This window comes from Bombina bombina, chromosome 6 (genome assembly GCF_027579735.1).
Source record: "Bombina bombina isolate aBomBom1 chromosome 6, aBomBom1.pri, whole genome shotgun sequence".
NCBI lineage: Eukaryota > Metazoa > Chordata > Amphibia > Anura > Bombinatoridae > Bombina > Bombina bombina.
Genome location: NC_069504.1, coordinates 1,130,826,239 through 1,130,845,001, shown reverse-complemented (window position 1 = coordinate 1,130,845,001; position 18,763 = coordinate 1,130,826,239). Strand labels below are relative to the sequence as shown.

The following is an 18,763-nucleotide window of genomic DNA, read 5'->3' as shown; positions in this document are numbered from 1 at the left end:
GAGAAAGGATAAAAAAAAAAAAAAATTCAGAAAAACCCCCCGCTTAGAAAAAAAACTAAGCGTCTTATCTTCAAGCAGTCAGATTCAGAGATTTAGATGAAGGAAAAGACCAAGAATCAGAAGTCCTTCCTCAGAGGTAGTCTCCAAGGTGGAGAGACGACATTTCCACTAGGTCTGCATACCAGATCCTGCAAGGCCACGCAGGGGCTAATAAAATCACCTCCGTTCTCACCTGAAAATACGAGTAATGACTTGTGGAAAGAGAACAAAAAGGAAAAAAATGTATGCAAGACTGAAAACCAAGAAAAACGCCAGAACATCTATCAGGACAGTCTGCGGATCACAGGACCATAAAAAGTACCGTCGAAACTTGGCGTTCTGTTGAAACGCTCACAGAAACCAACTCCTGAAACCCCCCATGTGAGGGTCTACCTAGAGAACAGTTCCGGATGGAAATGCTCACTCCACGGGATGAATTATCAGTCTGTTTAGAAGTCCGACTCCCAATTTTCCACCCCTGGAAAGTGGATGACCAACAGCAAATGTGAGTTTCCTCAACAAACCAAGTCACCTCCTACATGGCTTAGGAACCCCTAGTTCCTCCCTAATGGTTGATATAAACCCTTGAGGTGATATTGTCCGACTGGAACCAAGCTAGGGACGACTGAGGTCAAGTCGTTGCGAATTGCTCTCAACTCCAAGATGTTTAAAGAGGAGAGAAGATACATCAGAGTCCATAATCCTTAAAACAAGACCCAGACAGCTTACCAGCCCAGCAGGTTGGCATCCGTGGTCACATCATCTACGGGAGAAAGACTTGTCATCTGATCTATATCTATCCTTTAAGACATATCCAAAAGTTCTCCATGTCATGGAAAATAGCAAAAGGAATGATGTCCCTGGAATACCATCAGACCAATTCCCTCCATACATAGGGTCACAGAAAATTGAAGAGAGATCAACTGCAGCTAAATCCAAACTCCCAACCTCCTGGTTGCAAGATGCCTAAGCTATCCACCGGCCACTAGAGCTTAGTGTTAGCCGGACAGAAGACTGCAGAGTGGGGAAATGGAATAAATCCTTGATTTTCTGACCTTTGAAAGACATCTCCTAGATAAAGAATCAAATAAGGTCCAAGCATACCACACCTGGTGTTCCCAGGAGGTCTCCCATCCAGGTACTGACCAGACCTGACCATGCATAACTTCAGAGATCAAACGAATTTGGGTGCATTCAGGGTATTGTGGCGGTAGTCCCAAATAAAATTACCCTTGTGGATAGAACAAGGGAACTCTTCTCCACATTCATTTGCCTTCCCCGGAAAAGAAGATTGGACAAGATCTCTAAAAAGAGTTAGCTCAAAGTCAGGTTGATACCTGAACTATATATTGTCCAGAAAAAGACCTAAACGTCCGACTGTGATGGTGCAAACTAAGAAAACTAAAGAAGATTCTGTTTAAGGAAACAATAAATCTCTCAGGTCTAAGTTTGTTATGAACGGGCCCACTAGAACCAAGGGAGAAAGGATACTACTTTGATGGACAGAATCTGAAATATTTGGAGGTATATACCTATATCCCATTCCCAAACTGGGACTGGAACTGTCACTCCCAGAGATGAAGACCCTGAATCCAGTTCAAGGAATGCCTCTAATCCTACTTGGATTGCAGATACTCTAGAAAGAGAGATCTGCCCCTGGGAGGAAAACTTACATTGGACTTGAAAAGGCATGACCTAAACAAAGTCTCATCCTTAAAAGGAGACACTAGAAGAGTGCATTTGGAGAAAACAAGAAGAATTGAATCTGCAACTGCAGAACTATAAAGCCTAGGCTGTACCACTAAACCACAGGTAGGCTTCTCAGCTGACCATAGATTTCAGCCACAATGCCCGGCGGCTAGTACAGTCTAATAAGACAAGACATTGCTCTAAATCAGCAGGTCCCAACCTTTTTTCTCTCCTCTCCTGTACCCCTTGATTAGGCTTTTCATTTATGAGTACCCTCTCTCTTCATTACCCCCACCCATCCCTCAAAATAAAGAAAGCACTTTTTTATAGGGGAGGTAAGCTATACCTGAATTGCATACGACTGTACGTGTATCAATAGGATTAAAGCTCAGATCTTATTCTCAGGAGTCCTGCTGTGTGGCTGGTGCCCCTGGCAGCTGCCTGGTTGCTCCTAAACAAGGCCCTGGGGGGGGGGAGTCAAAGTGTAATGATCATAAAAATAAATATTTAAATTTTTGAGATCAGATCGATATTAACCACCCAGCAACTATGAATGTTTTTAGTTGGAAGTGAAGCAATCTGAATCAAGCAAGCACTAGAAGCAGTACTTTACTTACCGGCACTGACTTAGACCTGCCTTGCCAAAGGAAAGACAACGATAGGGATCGGTGTCATCCAGTCAGCCAAGACCTCCTGACAATATAAGAGGCTTTAAAGCAAACAACTGAAGGATACCACAGATGAAGGAATTATACTGTCGAGATCTGAGATTTCAGCCTCAGAAACTACCAGCGAATCCTACTCACTAACTTGGAAGAAGACAAACCTGCGTAGCAGCATGTGAAGCAGAAACCCTCTTATCTGAGACTTAAAATGTCCTCTTGCCTTTTCCCTGAAGTAAAGGAAAACAGACCAAGCCACATATACCGCAGAAGATACCTGAGCTTGCAACTTCTGTAAGCAAATACACTCCTACAGGAGATTGAGAGGAACCACAGGGTACTGCATGTGACACCATATAGGCTTAGAACATAAAAGGAGAAAGCTGTGGCAGTGCCTTAACAGCAACATTCTTGGAGACAAAGTTCAAACCAATCTGTACATTTAATAGCATTTGCGAAATCAGAGGTACAGAAAAAATAAAATGTTTAAACCAATTCTTGGTTGAGCAAGCCTTCCACACAACTTCAGCATCAGAAGAAGGAATTATACTGCCTGAATCTGAAATTTCACCCTCAGATGCACCCGAAGAATTTTTATCCTCAGACTTCTGAGAGGAAATATTTTGATTAGCCACTTCAAGATCAGAAACCTTACTGTTTCTTTAAATATCCTTTTGCGATTTCCCTGCAACAAGGGAAAAAGCAGGCAGCGCTTCAGATACTGCAGAAGATACCTGGCAGTAATATCTTGCAAAATAACTCCAGACGGAGTATGAGAGGAAACGCAGGGCACTGCATGTGCAGATGAATAGGATTGGGACGCTTGAGGAGAAAGCTGCGGCACATCTGAAACAGGAGGCTCCTGAACAGCATCCGCCTTAGCTAATGATGGCTCAAAAAGTCTATTTCTATAAGCTAAAGTTCTTTCAATACATGAACAAAAAAAGGTACTGGGGGTTTCACCTGGGCATCAAAATATAAGCTACAGGTAAAATCATGCACAGCCTCCTGGTCCATAATACAAAAAGAAGCAAAAAAAAATAATAAAAATGACCAAATCAAGAAAACATACCCCAGGCAACACTCTACACCTCAGCAGAATTACTGAGGTGCCCTACCTGTCCTGCAACCCACAGCAAACTGAGGGAAAAAAAAAAAAAAAAAAAAAACACGATCCTTGCCATAAAAACCTGCACCCTGACAGGAATAATAAAAAACGTCCCTGCAGCGTTTCAGCTGAATAAGTGCCAAATTTTTCCCTGCTACAAAGAAAAATAAAACTGGCACTTACCTCAATATTTATCTGTCTGGCAGCAGGACAGCTCACCTGGTTTGAGAGGATGCCAACCCTCACATGGACCTGTGAAAATACAGAACAAACTTACTCAGGCTATCTAAATAGGGCAGCAAAATGTTTTGGGAAAACACAGGGAGGATTGTACCCCACAAGTTCCCAATTGCTTAAAAGCCACCATTGCCCTACTAAAGAGACTGACATGGGCTAAGGCTAGACCCTTTAGAAAGATCAGAGCAAACCCCCAAGGCAGAACATAGTGCGATCTGCGATATCGCAGAAAGTGGAGCCTGCCTGCAGAAAGAACGGCCAGGTCTGTTAAACAGAGAATTTTTTCTTCAACAGGATTTTTTTTGTTCTGGCTAGTGCAGTGCTTTCAAATGGACAAGCGGCACATTTTTAGTGCAAACAGCACTTTGAAATTATTGGCTAATGGCTGCTCTGCTCCTGAATTTGATACTTTTTTTAGATGCAATATCATTGATACTTTTACCCGCCAGAACAGCTTCTGCGACGTAAGTCAGTTCTGGGCACAGGGCATGTGGGGTTTTTTTTTACCTTTAGCCCCTGCTGCGGGCAAGCAGGAGGAGTAAAAGCTTTTCTAAAAAAATTTATTATTAAAAAATAGCCCAGAGTGGCTGAGTGAGAGCAGGAAAAGAGCGCACAACAAATGTTTACATTGCACACATCTCCTACTGCAGCGTATCGCATAATTCTTGGAGACCGCAGACCAGCAATGTGTGCTGTATGCCTCAGCAGCGTATCACCTACAGTACGTCTTCGGGTACGATTTATGCTCTATGGACTCATTACAAGTGACAAACCTGCCCCCTAATTCAATAGCGCCGAGCGGTGGTGCGGCGGTAGTGTGAGAAGAGGGCTGAGTGAGAGCAGGAAAAGGCTAGCGCACAACAAATCTTTACATTAGGGTATGAGTTACATTCCGTGGGCTCATTACACAGACCTGCCCCTGCATCAGTGTACAGCATGGTGACATGCAAGATCCCATATACCGGAGAAATGCTGTGCAAATGGGTGATGAGGTTACACATGCTGTACACTGATGCAAGGGCAGGTCTGTGTAATGAGCCCACGGAATGTAACTCATACCCTAATGTAAAGATTTGTTGTGCGCTAGCCTTTTCCCACGGAATTGAAATCATACCCTAAGACGTGCTGTAGGCGATACGCTGCTGAGGCATACAGCACACATTGCCGGTCTCCAAGAATATGCAAAGTGCTGCAGTAGGAGATGTGTGCAATGATCTTCAGCATCTCAGTCTCAGAGTAACCTAGGAATTGTACAATGGCCTGCAGGACTTAGACAGGGGCAGGTCTGTGCAAAAAAAGAGGCCATGGAAACGGTGAGACTAGGTAGTTAGCCGTATCCGTATGTGGATTGCTCCACTGTACTTCAGTAGCATGGGATCTGCATTCAACGAGATGATAATGGTCAATCCCATGAAGTAGCAAAAAACTTAGAGGTAAAATTGTTATGAGGGAATTTATGGGGAAAATGTCACAAGAGGAGATTGTTCTTAGAGTAAAGGGACAGCAAACACTGGGATTTTATTAAAGAATGTTTAATTAAGTGGAACTTGAAATAAACAAGCCCAAAAGAAATGTTTGTGTTTCCACAAATAACAAATATTAATAAAGCTCAAGCTGCAAAACACAAATCACGTCTGCAGGCTGTCAGGATTTCAGCTTTCACTGTAAATTGTGGATTTGCATATGGCCTATGATTGGAGGGTGGGCGTGCTAGTCTCAAGCACAGCTCAGCCCTTTCCTTGGGGAGTGTAAGCACTGTCTAGATTAATTCCAGGAGAGGGAATAAGAAAGGTAAAAATTACAAAATGTATTGTTTCTTAATATCCTATAAATGTCTCAGTTCAGTAATTAGTGCATTTACTATTGGTATATGGATCTGTAATATCAGTGTATACTGGCCCTTTAAGCAGATTTGTTTGTACTATGGCACTTACTGGGAGGAAATCTCTAAATTAATTTACTCCCGACTCCTTCCATGTCCCTAGCCAAAGCCCCCCTGGGGCCACAATTCAATTCTCCAGTAATTTTTATCTGATAATCCAGTATTTCTCCAGTCCGTCACCCCAGCAGTACAGTAAAGCAGGTTCCCAGGCAGACTGACACTGTGGGAACGTACAGCAGACATCAGCGAGGCTGTACATGAACCAGTCCTCATGCAGACCGAGTAAGGGCAACAAACACAGCAACACCAGCTCCTTAGAGACACTGCAGAAAAATTTCACTAAAAAAAAAATTCTCATTGCAGAAAATGAAAAAAGTTCTGCCTCTGGGGAGCAAACCTACTCTGCTTTAAAATAAAAAAAATCTTGATTGAAGATCAGACACCAAAACTTCACCTCCTCCTTGCACCGCAGTCAAAGAGAATGACTGGAGGTTATGGGTAAGGGAAGGGACATATATAGCAGCTTTGCTGTGGTGCACTTTGCCTCCTCCTTCTGGCCAGGAGTGATATTCCCACTAGTAATTGATGATTCCGTGGACTCACCATATCTTAGGAAAGAAAGTATTAACAGAACAGTGTTGGTTATGCAAAACTGGGGGATGGGTAATAAAGGGATTATCTATTTTTTAAACAAATATTATGGAGTAGACTGTCCCTTGAATTTGTGTAACACAAGCAACTGTTTAGACTCTGAGAAGGTGTGATGTTTAACTGCTGGTGCACAGGGCACTCACAACATATGTGCGTATCCTGCTAAAATACATAAAAAAAAACCAAAAAAAAAAAACGCATTTTTGCCAATAGAAGTAGAAATGCACCCCATTCACATTTAATTCTGACCTTTGTATCCCTTTAAGAGAAACTACTTTGAATCAACAGTCTATTTCCATATCACATTTAGGTAGAATCAGAATACGCCCTCTAAAGTTTATCTAGCCTAAAGCTTTTTACATGCAAGCACGGGGACTACGTCATAAAAATAAATACTATAAAGCACACACAAACCGCACCTACAGTGCTGCATTTAACAGCAGAATTTTAAAAGGAGACATTTCTTAATCTAAGACTGAGGTTAGACGCAATCTGCCCATTCATTAAATGTCAATCCAGCCAACTTCAGAGTTTTAAACAAGCAACGCATTGCCAAAGAATGCAGATACTCCTACTCAGCAAATCTACCAAGGCTCAAACCGTAAGCGCAGAAAGCCCTACACATGAAATGTATTTTGTGAGGCTCTGCAAAGTTTAAAGGGCCGGGAAGTAGCAAGAATCACTCGTACTCACTACAGAGTGACCCCCAATTATCACATTATCGTATACAGCGCCAGGATGGGTTTGAAAATTCCCTGGGTAATTGACTTAAAGGGGCAGTAAAGTCAAAATGTAACTTACATGGGAATGGATAGAGCATGATATTTTAAAGGGATATGAAACCCAACATTTTTCTTTCATGATTCAGATGGAGAATACAAATTTTAAACAACTTTCCAATTTACTTCCATTATCTAATTTGCTTCAGTCTATTTGTATCTCCTTTGTTGAACAGCAATGGACATGGGTGAACCAACAGCATGAGGCAACTACGTGCAGCCACCAATCAGCAGCTCCTAAGTCTACCTAGGTATGCTTTTCAACAAAGAATCCAAGAAAATGAAACAAAATTTAGAGACTAGTAGTAAATTGGAAAACATTTTTTGTTCTGTTTTTTTTTTTTTTTTTTAAATGGCATGCACTGTATAAATCAAAGACATTTAATTTCATGTCCCATAAAACAACTTTCCAATTGTCAGTTTTGCTTAGTTCTCTAGGTATTCTTTGTAAAAAAGTGTAATCATGGGTGAGCTCAGGAGCGCGCACGTGTTTTTTGCAATCTGACAGCAGTGTTAGCAACTATGGAACATGGCTGTAAAGTTGCAAATGCTGCTGCCATGGACTGCTATCAGCCAGGATTTACTCTTCAACAAAAGATACCAACAGGGCAAAACAAATTTGATAATAGAAGTAAATTAAAAAAGTCCAGTTTAGTTTTGACTGTACTACCGATCGCATACAAAATTATCTGTGGAAATCCATATGCAAGGGGTTAAATTAACCCCTTAAGGGTTAATATGGGGATTGCATTAATAGCTATTTTCAGTAACTAGTAGGGAGGAGGAAGGTATAATAGCACTATCATAAACAAGAAACCCCGTAACGACCGGCGGCATACATGGTACATTGTGGTCATTAAGGGGTTAAATACTATAATAAAACAGAATGGGTATGGGTTATTGACAAAAGTGCATCAGTCATTAAGGGGTTAAATACTATAATAGGTCGTTGACATAACTACATGGTATATCAGTCATTAAGGAGTTAAATACTATAATATATGGGTTGTTGACATAAGTACATCAGTCATTAAGGGGTTAAATACTATAATATATGGGTTGTTGACCTAAGTACATGGAAAGTAATATGGAAAACCAATTTTAGTAGCAGAAAACAGACGAGTGCGTTTCATGTACAAGTGCTGATTTTCCGCTGTTTGCTTTACCACCGCTTCCTTGTTTTATGTCGTTACCACAAATGCAGACAGCTAATGGTTTTAGTGTGCTTCTTAAAGAGACAGTAGTCAGTGATATAAAAATTGTGCTATATCATATCATGTTTGCAGTAGAATGTCCCTTTAACTCATTAGAATTCTGCATATTCACTTTCATGTATAGGACAAATTAGCAGCAAGTACTTGCACTTTTTTTGTACTGAGGATTTACAGCACATATTTACTTTCTTAAGCCAATATTTGCACTGAGGGAGTTACCCAACGTGGCACAAGGCTCCGAAAAATAGCTCCTTAAAGGCTCCAACAATCAGTGGGTAAAGCCCATGATACACACACGTACATATCCATATTATTTGTATCAACAATAGCCTGATATTATGGTCATATAATGTTACAAACAATGAGAAAACTGTTGAAGAAAAATAAATATAATAATAATAATAAAATCATCAATAATTACAGTTTTGGCAAGTTAGAGCAGCCCAGGGATACACCCTTTGCAAGCAAGCGTATTTTACTACCCCTCCTTTGCAGTGTTCCCTCCAGCATCTCTGGGGGGAGTGGAAAAAGCATAATTTTTGCAAGTTAATTATAGGAAAAGCTACCAACATAGGGCTAGATAACGAATGGAGCGACAATTATCGTGCCTGTTTACATGCTAACTCCGCTCAACTCCAATGTCTGGTAGCGCACGTACTACAAAGTTGAAAGTAAAAATGTTTTTAACTTGCAAACCCAATACGCTCAAATTTGCGGTAATTTAAACAGTTTGTCACTTGTAATATGGATTAGAGTGTAAAAAAACACTGCAGTCTCACGACCGCGTTTAGGCTCCTCGCTACATTTAGCAACCAATAAGCAAGCATAACCCAGGTTCTGAACCAAATAAGGGCCGGCTCCTAAGCTTTACATGCCTGCTTTTTAAATAAAGATAGCAAGAGAACGTAGAAAATTTGATAATAGGAGTAAATTAGAAAGTTGTTGCTCTACCTGAATCATGAAAGAAAAATTTTGGGTTTAGAATCCATTTAAAAAAAAGGTACAGGAAACTCCAAATTTTTCTTTCATGATTTGGATAGAACCTACAATTTTAAATAACTTTCCAATTTACTTCTATTGTCAAATTTGCTTCATTCTCTTGATATCCTTTGCTGAAGGAACAGCATTGCACTACTGGCAGCTACTGAACTCATCTATTTAGCCAATCACAAGAGACAAAATGTGTTCAGGCACCAATCAGCAGCAGCTCCCACTAGTGTAGTATATGTGTGTATTCTTTTTCAACAAGGGATACCAAGAGAACAAAGCACATTTGAACATAGAAGTGAATTTAAAAAAAAAAAAAAAAAAAAGTATCTTTTAAAATTAAATGCTCTGAATCATGAAAGTTTAATTGTGACTTTCCTATCCCTTTAAGTAATAGCAAACTTGCTAAAAATTCTCCAGTATTTTGGGCAACGTTTTGTCTGAAACTCCCGGTAGCGACTTTAAAACTTGCACAAGTCAGAGCGAGCATACGATGATAAACAACAAATTTACTTCTATTATGACATATGCTTTATTATCTTGGTATCCTTTGCTTACAAGTAAACCCTGGTAGGCTATTAGCTTATGCGCAGCAATATTTAGATCATTGTTCTAAAAGATGTTGCCCCCGCCACAACGTGCACGCTCCTGAGCTCGCCTACAATTACCAAGAGAACTAAGCAAAATGAATAAAATAAAAAATAAAGTCAATTGGAAAATATTTTCCTTTATGATTCAGACAGAGCGTACCATTTAAAAAAAAAAAAAGTTCCCATGGTGTGCTGAAGAGATACCTAGGTAGGCACCTTGAGCACTAGATGACAGGAAGAAGAGCTGCCATCTAGTGCTCTCCCAAATAGATAACATTCTTGCAAAACTGCTGCCATATAGTGCTCCACAAATGGGTCAGCTCCTAAGCTTAAGTCACTGCTTTTCAACAAAGATACCAAAAGAACAAAGAAAAATTGATAAAAGAAGTAAAATTAGAACGTCGTTTAAAATTGCATGCTCTATCTAAATTATAAAAAACATTTTGTTTTCCATATCCCTCTAACCCCTTCAATGTGCGCGACAAGGCCTTCTGGTCATGCCCATCGCTACCCGTAGGTGCGCAACAAGGCCTTCTGGTCATGCCCATCGCTACCCGTAGGTGCGCAACGAGGCCTTCTGGTCATGCCCATTGCTACCTGTAGGTGCGCGACGAGGCCTTCTGGTCATGTAGGGGGATCATTGATCAAATACCGTTTTCAGCAATCCCCCCCCCCCCTACTGGCCAGAGATCATTGGTGCCCTAGTGGTGACATCACAACAAAGGGGGCAGAACCAGGAAGCTCACTGTAGCTGCAAGGGAGCAGTATCACACAAAAAATCTTTAAAAAAAAAAAAAAAAAAAAAAGTGCATTTATTTCTGTTCTGAACAAAGAGGCCTCTTTAATCTATGTTCTAACCCACAAAAGCCTGTATGGGCCCCTATTTCACCTGTGGCTAATCATGACGACAATTTAGTAAGGTGATCACAGTAACAGCAGTTTTCAGTATTCCTAAAATCTAAGAAAAAAAGTATACTTTATTTCTTTTTTACAGTTTTTGTCACAGCTATCTAACATGACATGAATTATAAGTGTAACAATGGTATATTGTGAATCTGCTTGGCCTGCTGAGAAGTAAAACAATATACATACACATTTGTGTGGGTCACTCATTGAAAATTTGAATTACAATAGGGTTTAAATCTAGGTAGCAAAAAAAGCTCAAAATTGGGTCAGCACTGGGGTGAAAAAAGGCTTAGCAACAAAAAGGGTTAAGATCTGTCCAATCCATTTAAGTTTCATTTTTATTTTACTGTCCCTTTGGCAATAAGAGTTAACGCAATAAAAATCAGTCTTCCAAAACAAGAAACATTGTAATTAACCTGTAAAAAGCAATGAACAGATGCACATGACAAAGTTCCAGAGATTGACAAACCTAAACACCCTACTCTAGATAAGCTCACAGTGCGATTACGGATGTGCATTTCATACCTTCTAGAAACAAAACACTGCACATTTTCCCTTTTACAAGCAAACCAGGTGTTATGCAAACTGCAAGAAAAGGCAGCATAGCCAAACATTACCCAAGCAAATGTCAATAAATAAAAACGCTGCAGGAGGAAGTCAGGCTTCTGAAGAGACACTAAACTTCTAATACAACAAAAACTATCCAATTTAGAAGACAGTTACTTTTGTTAAAATTGCCAAACTTAGTTTGCTCAAAAACAATGGCTTTTTTATAATAAGAAAAAAGGGACAGGATCCGGAAGTCCCTCCAACGATGAGCCACCCACCCGCCTCCCTGCTAAGGCTCCCAGCCACGATGGCTGATGGAGAGGGCCACATCACAGAGTGGCTCTCTGTGCATTGGAGGCAAAAAATAAAAAATAAAGAGGCATCACTGCAATACCCTGAAAGTGCCTGGAAGCGATCACAATCGCTTCCAGTGCTTGAAACCCCAGAGGATGTGCCAGGCACGTCCTTGGTCATTAACTGACACTTTTTGCAGTATTTTTTAAAAACTGGGCACTCATTCACAAAATTTTACATTCACTTTAAACTACTTTGGAGTGCCTGCCAAGCTTTGCAAAACACAAAATGGCTAATATTTAGGGAACACACATTTATGGAACTTATTGGACGCTCCCTGTTGACAATTTCTCAGTGATAACCTGAACCCTGTGGGTGGGGCTAGTGACTTCATCTGAAAGTCTCCACCCCTTTCACATGAGTCGGCAAACACTGCAGTATAAATATAAAAGTGCAAAGAGAAATTCAAATGCATTACAGCATTTTTATATTGCGCTGTTGCTTGCATATAGCAGTTTGTTTTTTTGCAAAGAATCAATTAGTGTTGCCAAAGAATAGAACATTAAAAGATAATACAATTCACAAAACAAGCATAGCAATGGCAAAATATGTAGGTAGTGTGCAACCCACATTTGTTGCACTTGTATGGAAAATGGCCCACAACTCAAATTGGTTTGACACCCCTGGGTTAGACCACTGCTCAACAAAACCGGGCGCCAGTACACAACTGGTGCTTTAAAATTAGGGCCTGGCGCCCAGATTTGGAGCCCCTAGATCACCAAGTGTACTCCCCACTTCCGGCTTCCGCACCTACAATTTACCCCGATGCGGCTGGATCATTTTGATGCCATGCAGCTGGGAACTACAAAGAAATTCTTGTTATAATTGCTGTCATGTCAGCATGTTTGTATTTTGTGTAAACTAAACCTCATTTCCCCTTTGTGCTGTAGTTTTTTTGTTTTTTTCCCCATTTCCTCTTAGTTCTTAACCCCTTAGTTCTATCAATCATGCACTTAAATATGTGGTATCTACACATTAAAAAAAAAAAAAAAAAAAAAAAAAAAAGTTTATTGTAAACTGAGGGCCACGTGGGCATCTGCACTAGTCACTGCGGCACCTGAGACAATGCAGAGCTATGACAACTATGTCTTATAGTTTTGTCACCCCTGGAAAAAGCAGAACTAAAAATATGTGCTTTGGGGTGGCCAAAGATCAAAAGAACCCTCTGGAGGGGAGAACAGCATAAAAAGGCAATCCTGTTAACTAAATCCCCTGTGCCACAGGACAGTTTTAGGAAGTATATTTGGGCGTTTAATAGACATACATTTATATTGATATACAGCATTCATGTTTTAGGGATTTGGCTATCACTGCTGTAAACTATATCTTAATAAATTGCACTGGAATGTCCCCTTTAAAAGAGAAGTCACAGTGAATATCACTGAAAAAGCAAGCTGCACACACTTTTCAAAATAAGAACACTTCCCAAAAACTGCCAAAGCACGAGGATTAATTAGATCAGTGCAGGAGATTATTTTCACATGTCCCTAAGGGACTTCAGAAGGAGAGATGAGATAAATTAAGGTTTTTCAAATGTTGCATCCATTTGTCAAAACCTCTGCAAATTTTACTAACAAAAGTACTCTGGTAAATACTTATAGAACAATTATTTTGCATACAGAGCTTTTACAATGTTTTGCCAAATTGCTGATATACAATATACTATGCATATAATAGATGACTATTGTCCCTTTAACCTTCTTAATGCAAGCATATTTAACACATTGATTTGTGTGATAGTACCTCCTTTGTCTCTGAAGTATGATATATATATTTTGTGGCATATTCATAGACAAATATGTATATGCACTCACTTATAGATATATAAATATACAAAAGGAGAAGTACACTCACCAGGACTTTTCAAAAGTTTATTCCAAATATGTTTGGAATAAACTTTTGAAAAGTCCTAGTGAGTGCACTCCTTTTGCCTCTACAAGTCTATCTGTTGCACCCCAGGCACTTGTGACTTGTTATCTGGAGAAATTATATATATATATATATATATATATATATATATATATATATATATATATATATATATATATATTTTCCACAAGTGTAGTAACATTTTAGAGAGTGTAATCCCCATCCTCAGGTCATTATATAATAATAAAAAAAAAGGATTTCTATTTCCCAGATGCAATGCCTATAAAGGATCCAGCTGTTCCGATCTACATTTTAGGTTTGGCCAACGGCTGCATCAGGGCACCCATCAGAGTCTTTGGGCCTCTAAACCAAGGTGCCAGGGCCTAATTCTAGGGCGTCAGTGGCTCTCTGGTGCCTGGGTTTGTTGATCACTGTTATAACATAAAAGATGAGATTTTCCAGTGAAAGATTTGTGTAAGTAGAAAACTCCAGTAGTCCCATCTATGTGCCAACCCATGGGTTATACAATATCCTACAAGTAGAGCCACCCGATGCATTCACATTTTCTCACATGAAGCCCAACGTGCACTCGAAATTCAGGGTTTGTCCCTGTCCTAAAAAAAGTCATTAGGAAACGGTGGTAAAGTAGGGGCAAAATAATAGGTGGTGCAAACAGTACACAAACACCAAGGCCCAAAACAGCAGGGGTCCCATCTAAAGTGGCAAGTGGGGACAGCAAACCACAAGGCCTAAATGGCCCATGGGGCAGAGCAAGAGGATGCTACAACTGAGTTGGTGGGTCGAGCTTTGGTGCATATTGTTCCCTGTCAAATCTTGGGTGGAGCCGTTAGCCAAACAGAACTGATGAAGGTAAGGAACTAGGATCACCTTACAACTAATTTGAGCGTATAGCTGGGATGTTAAAGTGGTGGAAGCAAGTATCTGCAAGGCCATGTCTCTGATGTAAAGTCTCATTCGGGTATACAGCTGTCATAAGGCACTGTGAGTTTCATCAGGATAACTCATTGCCATGAAGAGGAGTCTTTAATCTTAAAGGGACACTGTACCCAAAATTTTTCTTTCGTGATACAGATTGGGCATGAATTTTTAAGCAACTTTCTAATTTACTCCTATTAGCAAATTTTCTTCATTCTCTTGGTATCTTTATTTGAAATGCAAGAATGTAAGTTTAGATGCCGGCCCATTTTTGGTGAACAACCTGGGTTGTCCTTGCTGATTGGTGGATAAATTCATCCACCAATAAAAAAGTGCTGTCCAGAATACTGAAACCAAAAAAAAGCTTAGATGCCTTCTTTTTCAAATAATGATAGCAAGAAAACGAAGAAAAATTGATAATAGGAGTAAATTAGAAAGTTGCTTAAAATTGCATGCTCTTTCTGAATTACAAAAGAAAAAATTTGGCTTCAGTGTCCCTTTAAGTCTAAATAACTGGCATTAGGGTACTGCAGGGGCAATCTGATCCAGGGTGTATATCTGGCAAAAAAGGATATGAACGTGCTCACAACAAAATAACCGGCTAAAACCTGCAGGAGCATGTACCTTCTCGTAAAGCTGTAAAAAGAGAGCACATGCCCTTTAACTTACAGATCAAGAGATATCAACAGAGATCATTATCTGGTACTACTAAGTATTAGATGGGAAAAGGATGTGAATATATTTTGTACGTGCTTTTTCTATGCAGTTTTTCCATCACTAATGTTTTCCTAGTAGTGTCCCCTATTCAAGAATTAATGAGTTAAAGAATCCCAGAGGTGCTGCAACCGTATCCTACAGGTGCACTATATTGCTTCCTCTAAACCTGAGTTATACAGTATCCTAGAGGTATGATGACATGGAGGTAACATGTAAGATGTCCCCTGTCTTATAACCAAGAATGCATTAGGTGTCACTGGGGTGACCCGCGCACTCAGTCAGAAGGCTTGTACTATGTCCTAGAGGTGTCCCTTGACCTAAACACACTGGGTTATACAGTATACCAGAGGTGCAATATACTGCCTGCCCTAAACCTAATGAGCTACACAGTATCCTAGCGGTATGATGACATGGAGGTAACATGCAAGATGTCCCCCTACCCTACACCCAGAATGCATTATAGTGTCATTGAGGTAATGTAACCAGACCACTCAGGTGGCTTATGAGTCCTAGCATTGTCCCCTGCACTAAAGTCCCTGGGTTATAGGTATGATGATACGAGGTAACATGCAAACATGTCCCCTGCCTTACAACCAAGAATGCATTATAGTGTCAGAGGTAATGTGGCTCGCAGACGGCTCTTACTGTGTCCCTTGCCTTAGAGCCCCTGGGTTATAGGTATAATGATATGATGCAATGTCCCTTGCCTTATAACCAATAATGCATTATGGTGTCACTGAGGTAATGTAACCAGACCACTCAGATGGCTTGTGTGTCCAAGCAGTGTGCCTTGCCATAAAGCCCCTGGAAGCAACATGCAAGATGCCCCCCTTGTCTTAAAGGGCAAGTCAACCCTCCAAAAAATCTTCTTACTTATGTTTCTACTGAAGAATATAACCAACTGTAGCCCAATTGCAGAATTCATTAAGCGTCACAGAGGTAATTTGACCCAAGCATTTGCTCAGATGTCTCATGTGTCCCTTTGCCCTAGAGCCCCAGGGTTATACAGTATCCCAGATATACTCCCTGCCCTAAAGCCAATGACTTACAGTATCTACCTACCTGAGGTAACTACTATGCCTACCTTGCAGATTAGGTGTCACTGACATAATGTGACACAAGCACTTGCTCAGATGTCTCTTCATGTGTCCCCTGCCCTAAAGCCCCTGGTTTATACAGTATTCCAGTGGTACAAGATACTCCCTGCCCTAAAGCTAATTACTTACAGTATCTACCTACCTGAGGTAACTACTATGCCTACCTTGCAGATTAGGTGTCACTGACATAATGTGACACAAGCACTTGCTCAGATGTCTCTTCATGTGTCCCCTGCCCTAAAGCCCCTGGTTTATACAGTATTCCAGTGGTACAAAATACTCCCTGCCCTAAAGCCAATGACTTACAGTATCTACCTACCTGAGGTAACTAATATGCCTACCCTTAACCCAGAATGAATTAGGTGTCACTGAGGTAATGTGACACAAGCACTTGCTCAGATGTCTCTTCATGTGTCCCCTGCCCTAAAGCCCCTGGTTTATACAGTATTCCAGTGGTACAAGATACTCCCTGCCCTAAAGCCAATGACTTACAGTATCTACCTACCTGAGGTAACTACTATGCCTACCCTTAACCCAGAATGAATTAGCTGTCACTGAGGTAATGTGACACAAGCACTTGCTCAGATGTCTCATGTGTCCCTTGCACTACACCTAGGTGACACTTCTCTCTCGCTTCCCGATGAGGAGTCCCGGGTGCGGCTCTGTAGCTCGGAATGAATGGCCGCTAGGCTGACGTGTGACAGGGGCGCGGTATGAGACATTTAGCGCTATAACGGGCTATACTGCACGGTAATAACCTACCTTAGTGGTCACCTCCTCCGCCTTCCACTCGGGCCGGATCTCCTGCAGCAGCCGCATGGCACCCTCCCGGTATCCGGTCTCCAGTACAGTGAGGTCTAGCTTGGGCACATCTGGCGAGCCCGGCGGTACGTGAATGTAGTTAGCCATGAACCGAAGCCGAGTTGTGGGGCAGAGATCCGGGATGTGACAGAGCCACTGCTGGTGTGAGACCCGGAGGATGTTCCAGAGTCGGGATATCGTTACCTGTCAAACTGGGCCTCGCTCAGTCACCGTGTGTTCCGCTGCTAGACAGTCAGTGCTATAAGAGGCCCGGTCAGATGGAAAATTCCACTAGCTCTGAGCAGCCACACCTCTCCTCGGCTGCACTACCATTCGCCAAACGCTCCGCAGGTCACGCCCATCTGCCTTAGACTTTTTACGTCATTCTCCCTGCAAGCCACGCCCCTCACATACAGTTGTACTATCGCTCATCTGATGATGACTCCTCCTGACCCTGCCCAGGCCACGCCTCGCCATTCGGATGATTTAGCGTCATCAGTAGGCGTGGCCGGAGGCGTGAGGCGCGTGACAAGACTGTAAGAACGGGAATAATGTGATAAATCATATGTGCAAGGGGCTAGTGCGATGTGGGCGAGACATTCGTCTAACAGTGACATGGGCAGGATATTTGTTTCTTCTATGGAAGATATTGTGATATGGGTAGGGCATTGCTGAGGCAGCGCTGAGATACGCGAGGGCTGGAACGTTCTGTGGCGCTGAGGTGCGCGAGGGCTGGGCGGGAACGTTCTGTGGCGCTGAGGTGCGTGAGTGCTGGGCGGAAACGTTCTGTGGCGCTGAGGTGCGTGAGGGCTGGGCGGAAACTTTCTGTGGCGCTGAGGTGCGTGAGGGCTGGGCGGGAACGTTCTGTGGCGCTGAGGTGCGTGAGGGCTGGGCGGAAACGTTCTGTGGCACTGAGGTGCGTGAGTGCTGGGCGGAAACGTTCTGTGGCGCTGAGGTGCGTGAGTGCTGGGCGGAAACGTTCTGTGGCGCTGAGGTGCGTGAGGGCTGGGCGGAAACTTTCTGTGGCGCTGAGGTGCGTGAGGGCTGGGCGGGAACGTTCTGTGGCGCTGAGGTGCGTGAGGGCTGGGCGGGAACGTTCTGTGGTACTGAGGTGCGCGAGGGCTGGGCGGGAACGTTCTTTGGCACTGAGGTGCGTGAGGGCTGGGCGGAAACGTTCTGTGGCGCTGAGGTGCGTGAGGGCTGGGCGGGAACTTCTGTGGCGCTGAGGTGTGTGAGGGCTGGGCGGAAATGTTCTGTGGCGCTGAGGTGCGCGAGGGCTGGGTGAGAACGTTCTGTGGCGCTGAGGTGCGCGAGGGCTGGGCGGGAACGTTCTGTGGCACTGAGGTGCGTGAGGGCTGGGCGGGAAGTTGTGATGTGAGCGAATACCAGTAAACAAAACCGATAAAGATGGTACGCAGACACACTGAGCACCTACCTGCTGCATATCCAGTCATCCTTCTGGTTTTGGGTTGGTAATGTTTGACAGCATTTATCAGAATGCCCATAGTGGGGCCATGTTCACAGTTTAGTTTTGGAAATCATTTAATACAATCATCGGTTTTTGCACTTGTGTGTATATACAGGTATACTTCACTTTACACCACTTCGCTAATACAGCGCTTTGTGGAGCTGAAGTTTAACCTCCAAAGATTTTGAAACATTCTCTTTTGTGAGAAAAGTGACTGGCACCATTTTG

General features: G+C 42.1%; 1 protein-coding gene across 2 annotated transcripts in view; it reads right to left on the bottom strand.

Annotated features, from left to right (window-relative positions):
- Nucleotides 1-17,403, bottom strand: part of ETNK1 (ethanolamine kinase 1) — an 82,829-nt gene extending 65,426 nt beyond the window's left edge. The window contains exon 1 of one of the 2 annotated variants that reach the window (XM_053719109.1): nt 17,029-17,403. In XM_053719109.1, coding sequence (XP_053575084.1) covers nt 17,029-17,175 — 147 coding nt within the window. In that variant the 5' untranslated portion in view covers nt 17,176-17,403. The remainder of the gene's footprint in view (nt 1-17,028) is intronic. The other variant, XM_053719108.1, reaches the window with a different exon arrangement.
- Between the last annotated feature and the right edge of the window lie 1,360 nt (nt 17,404-18,763).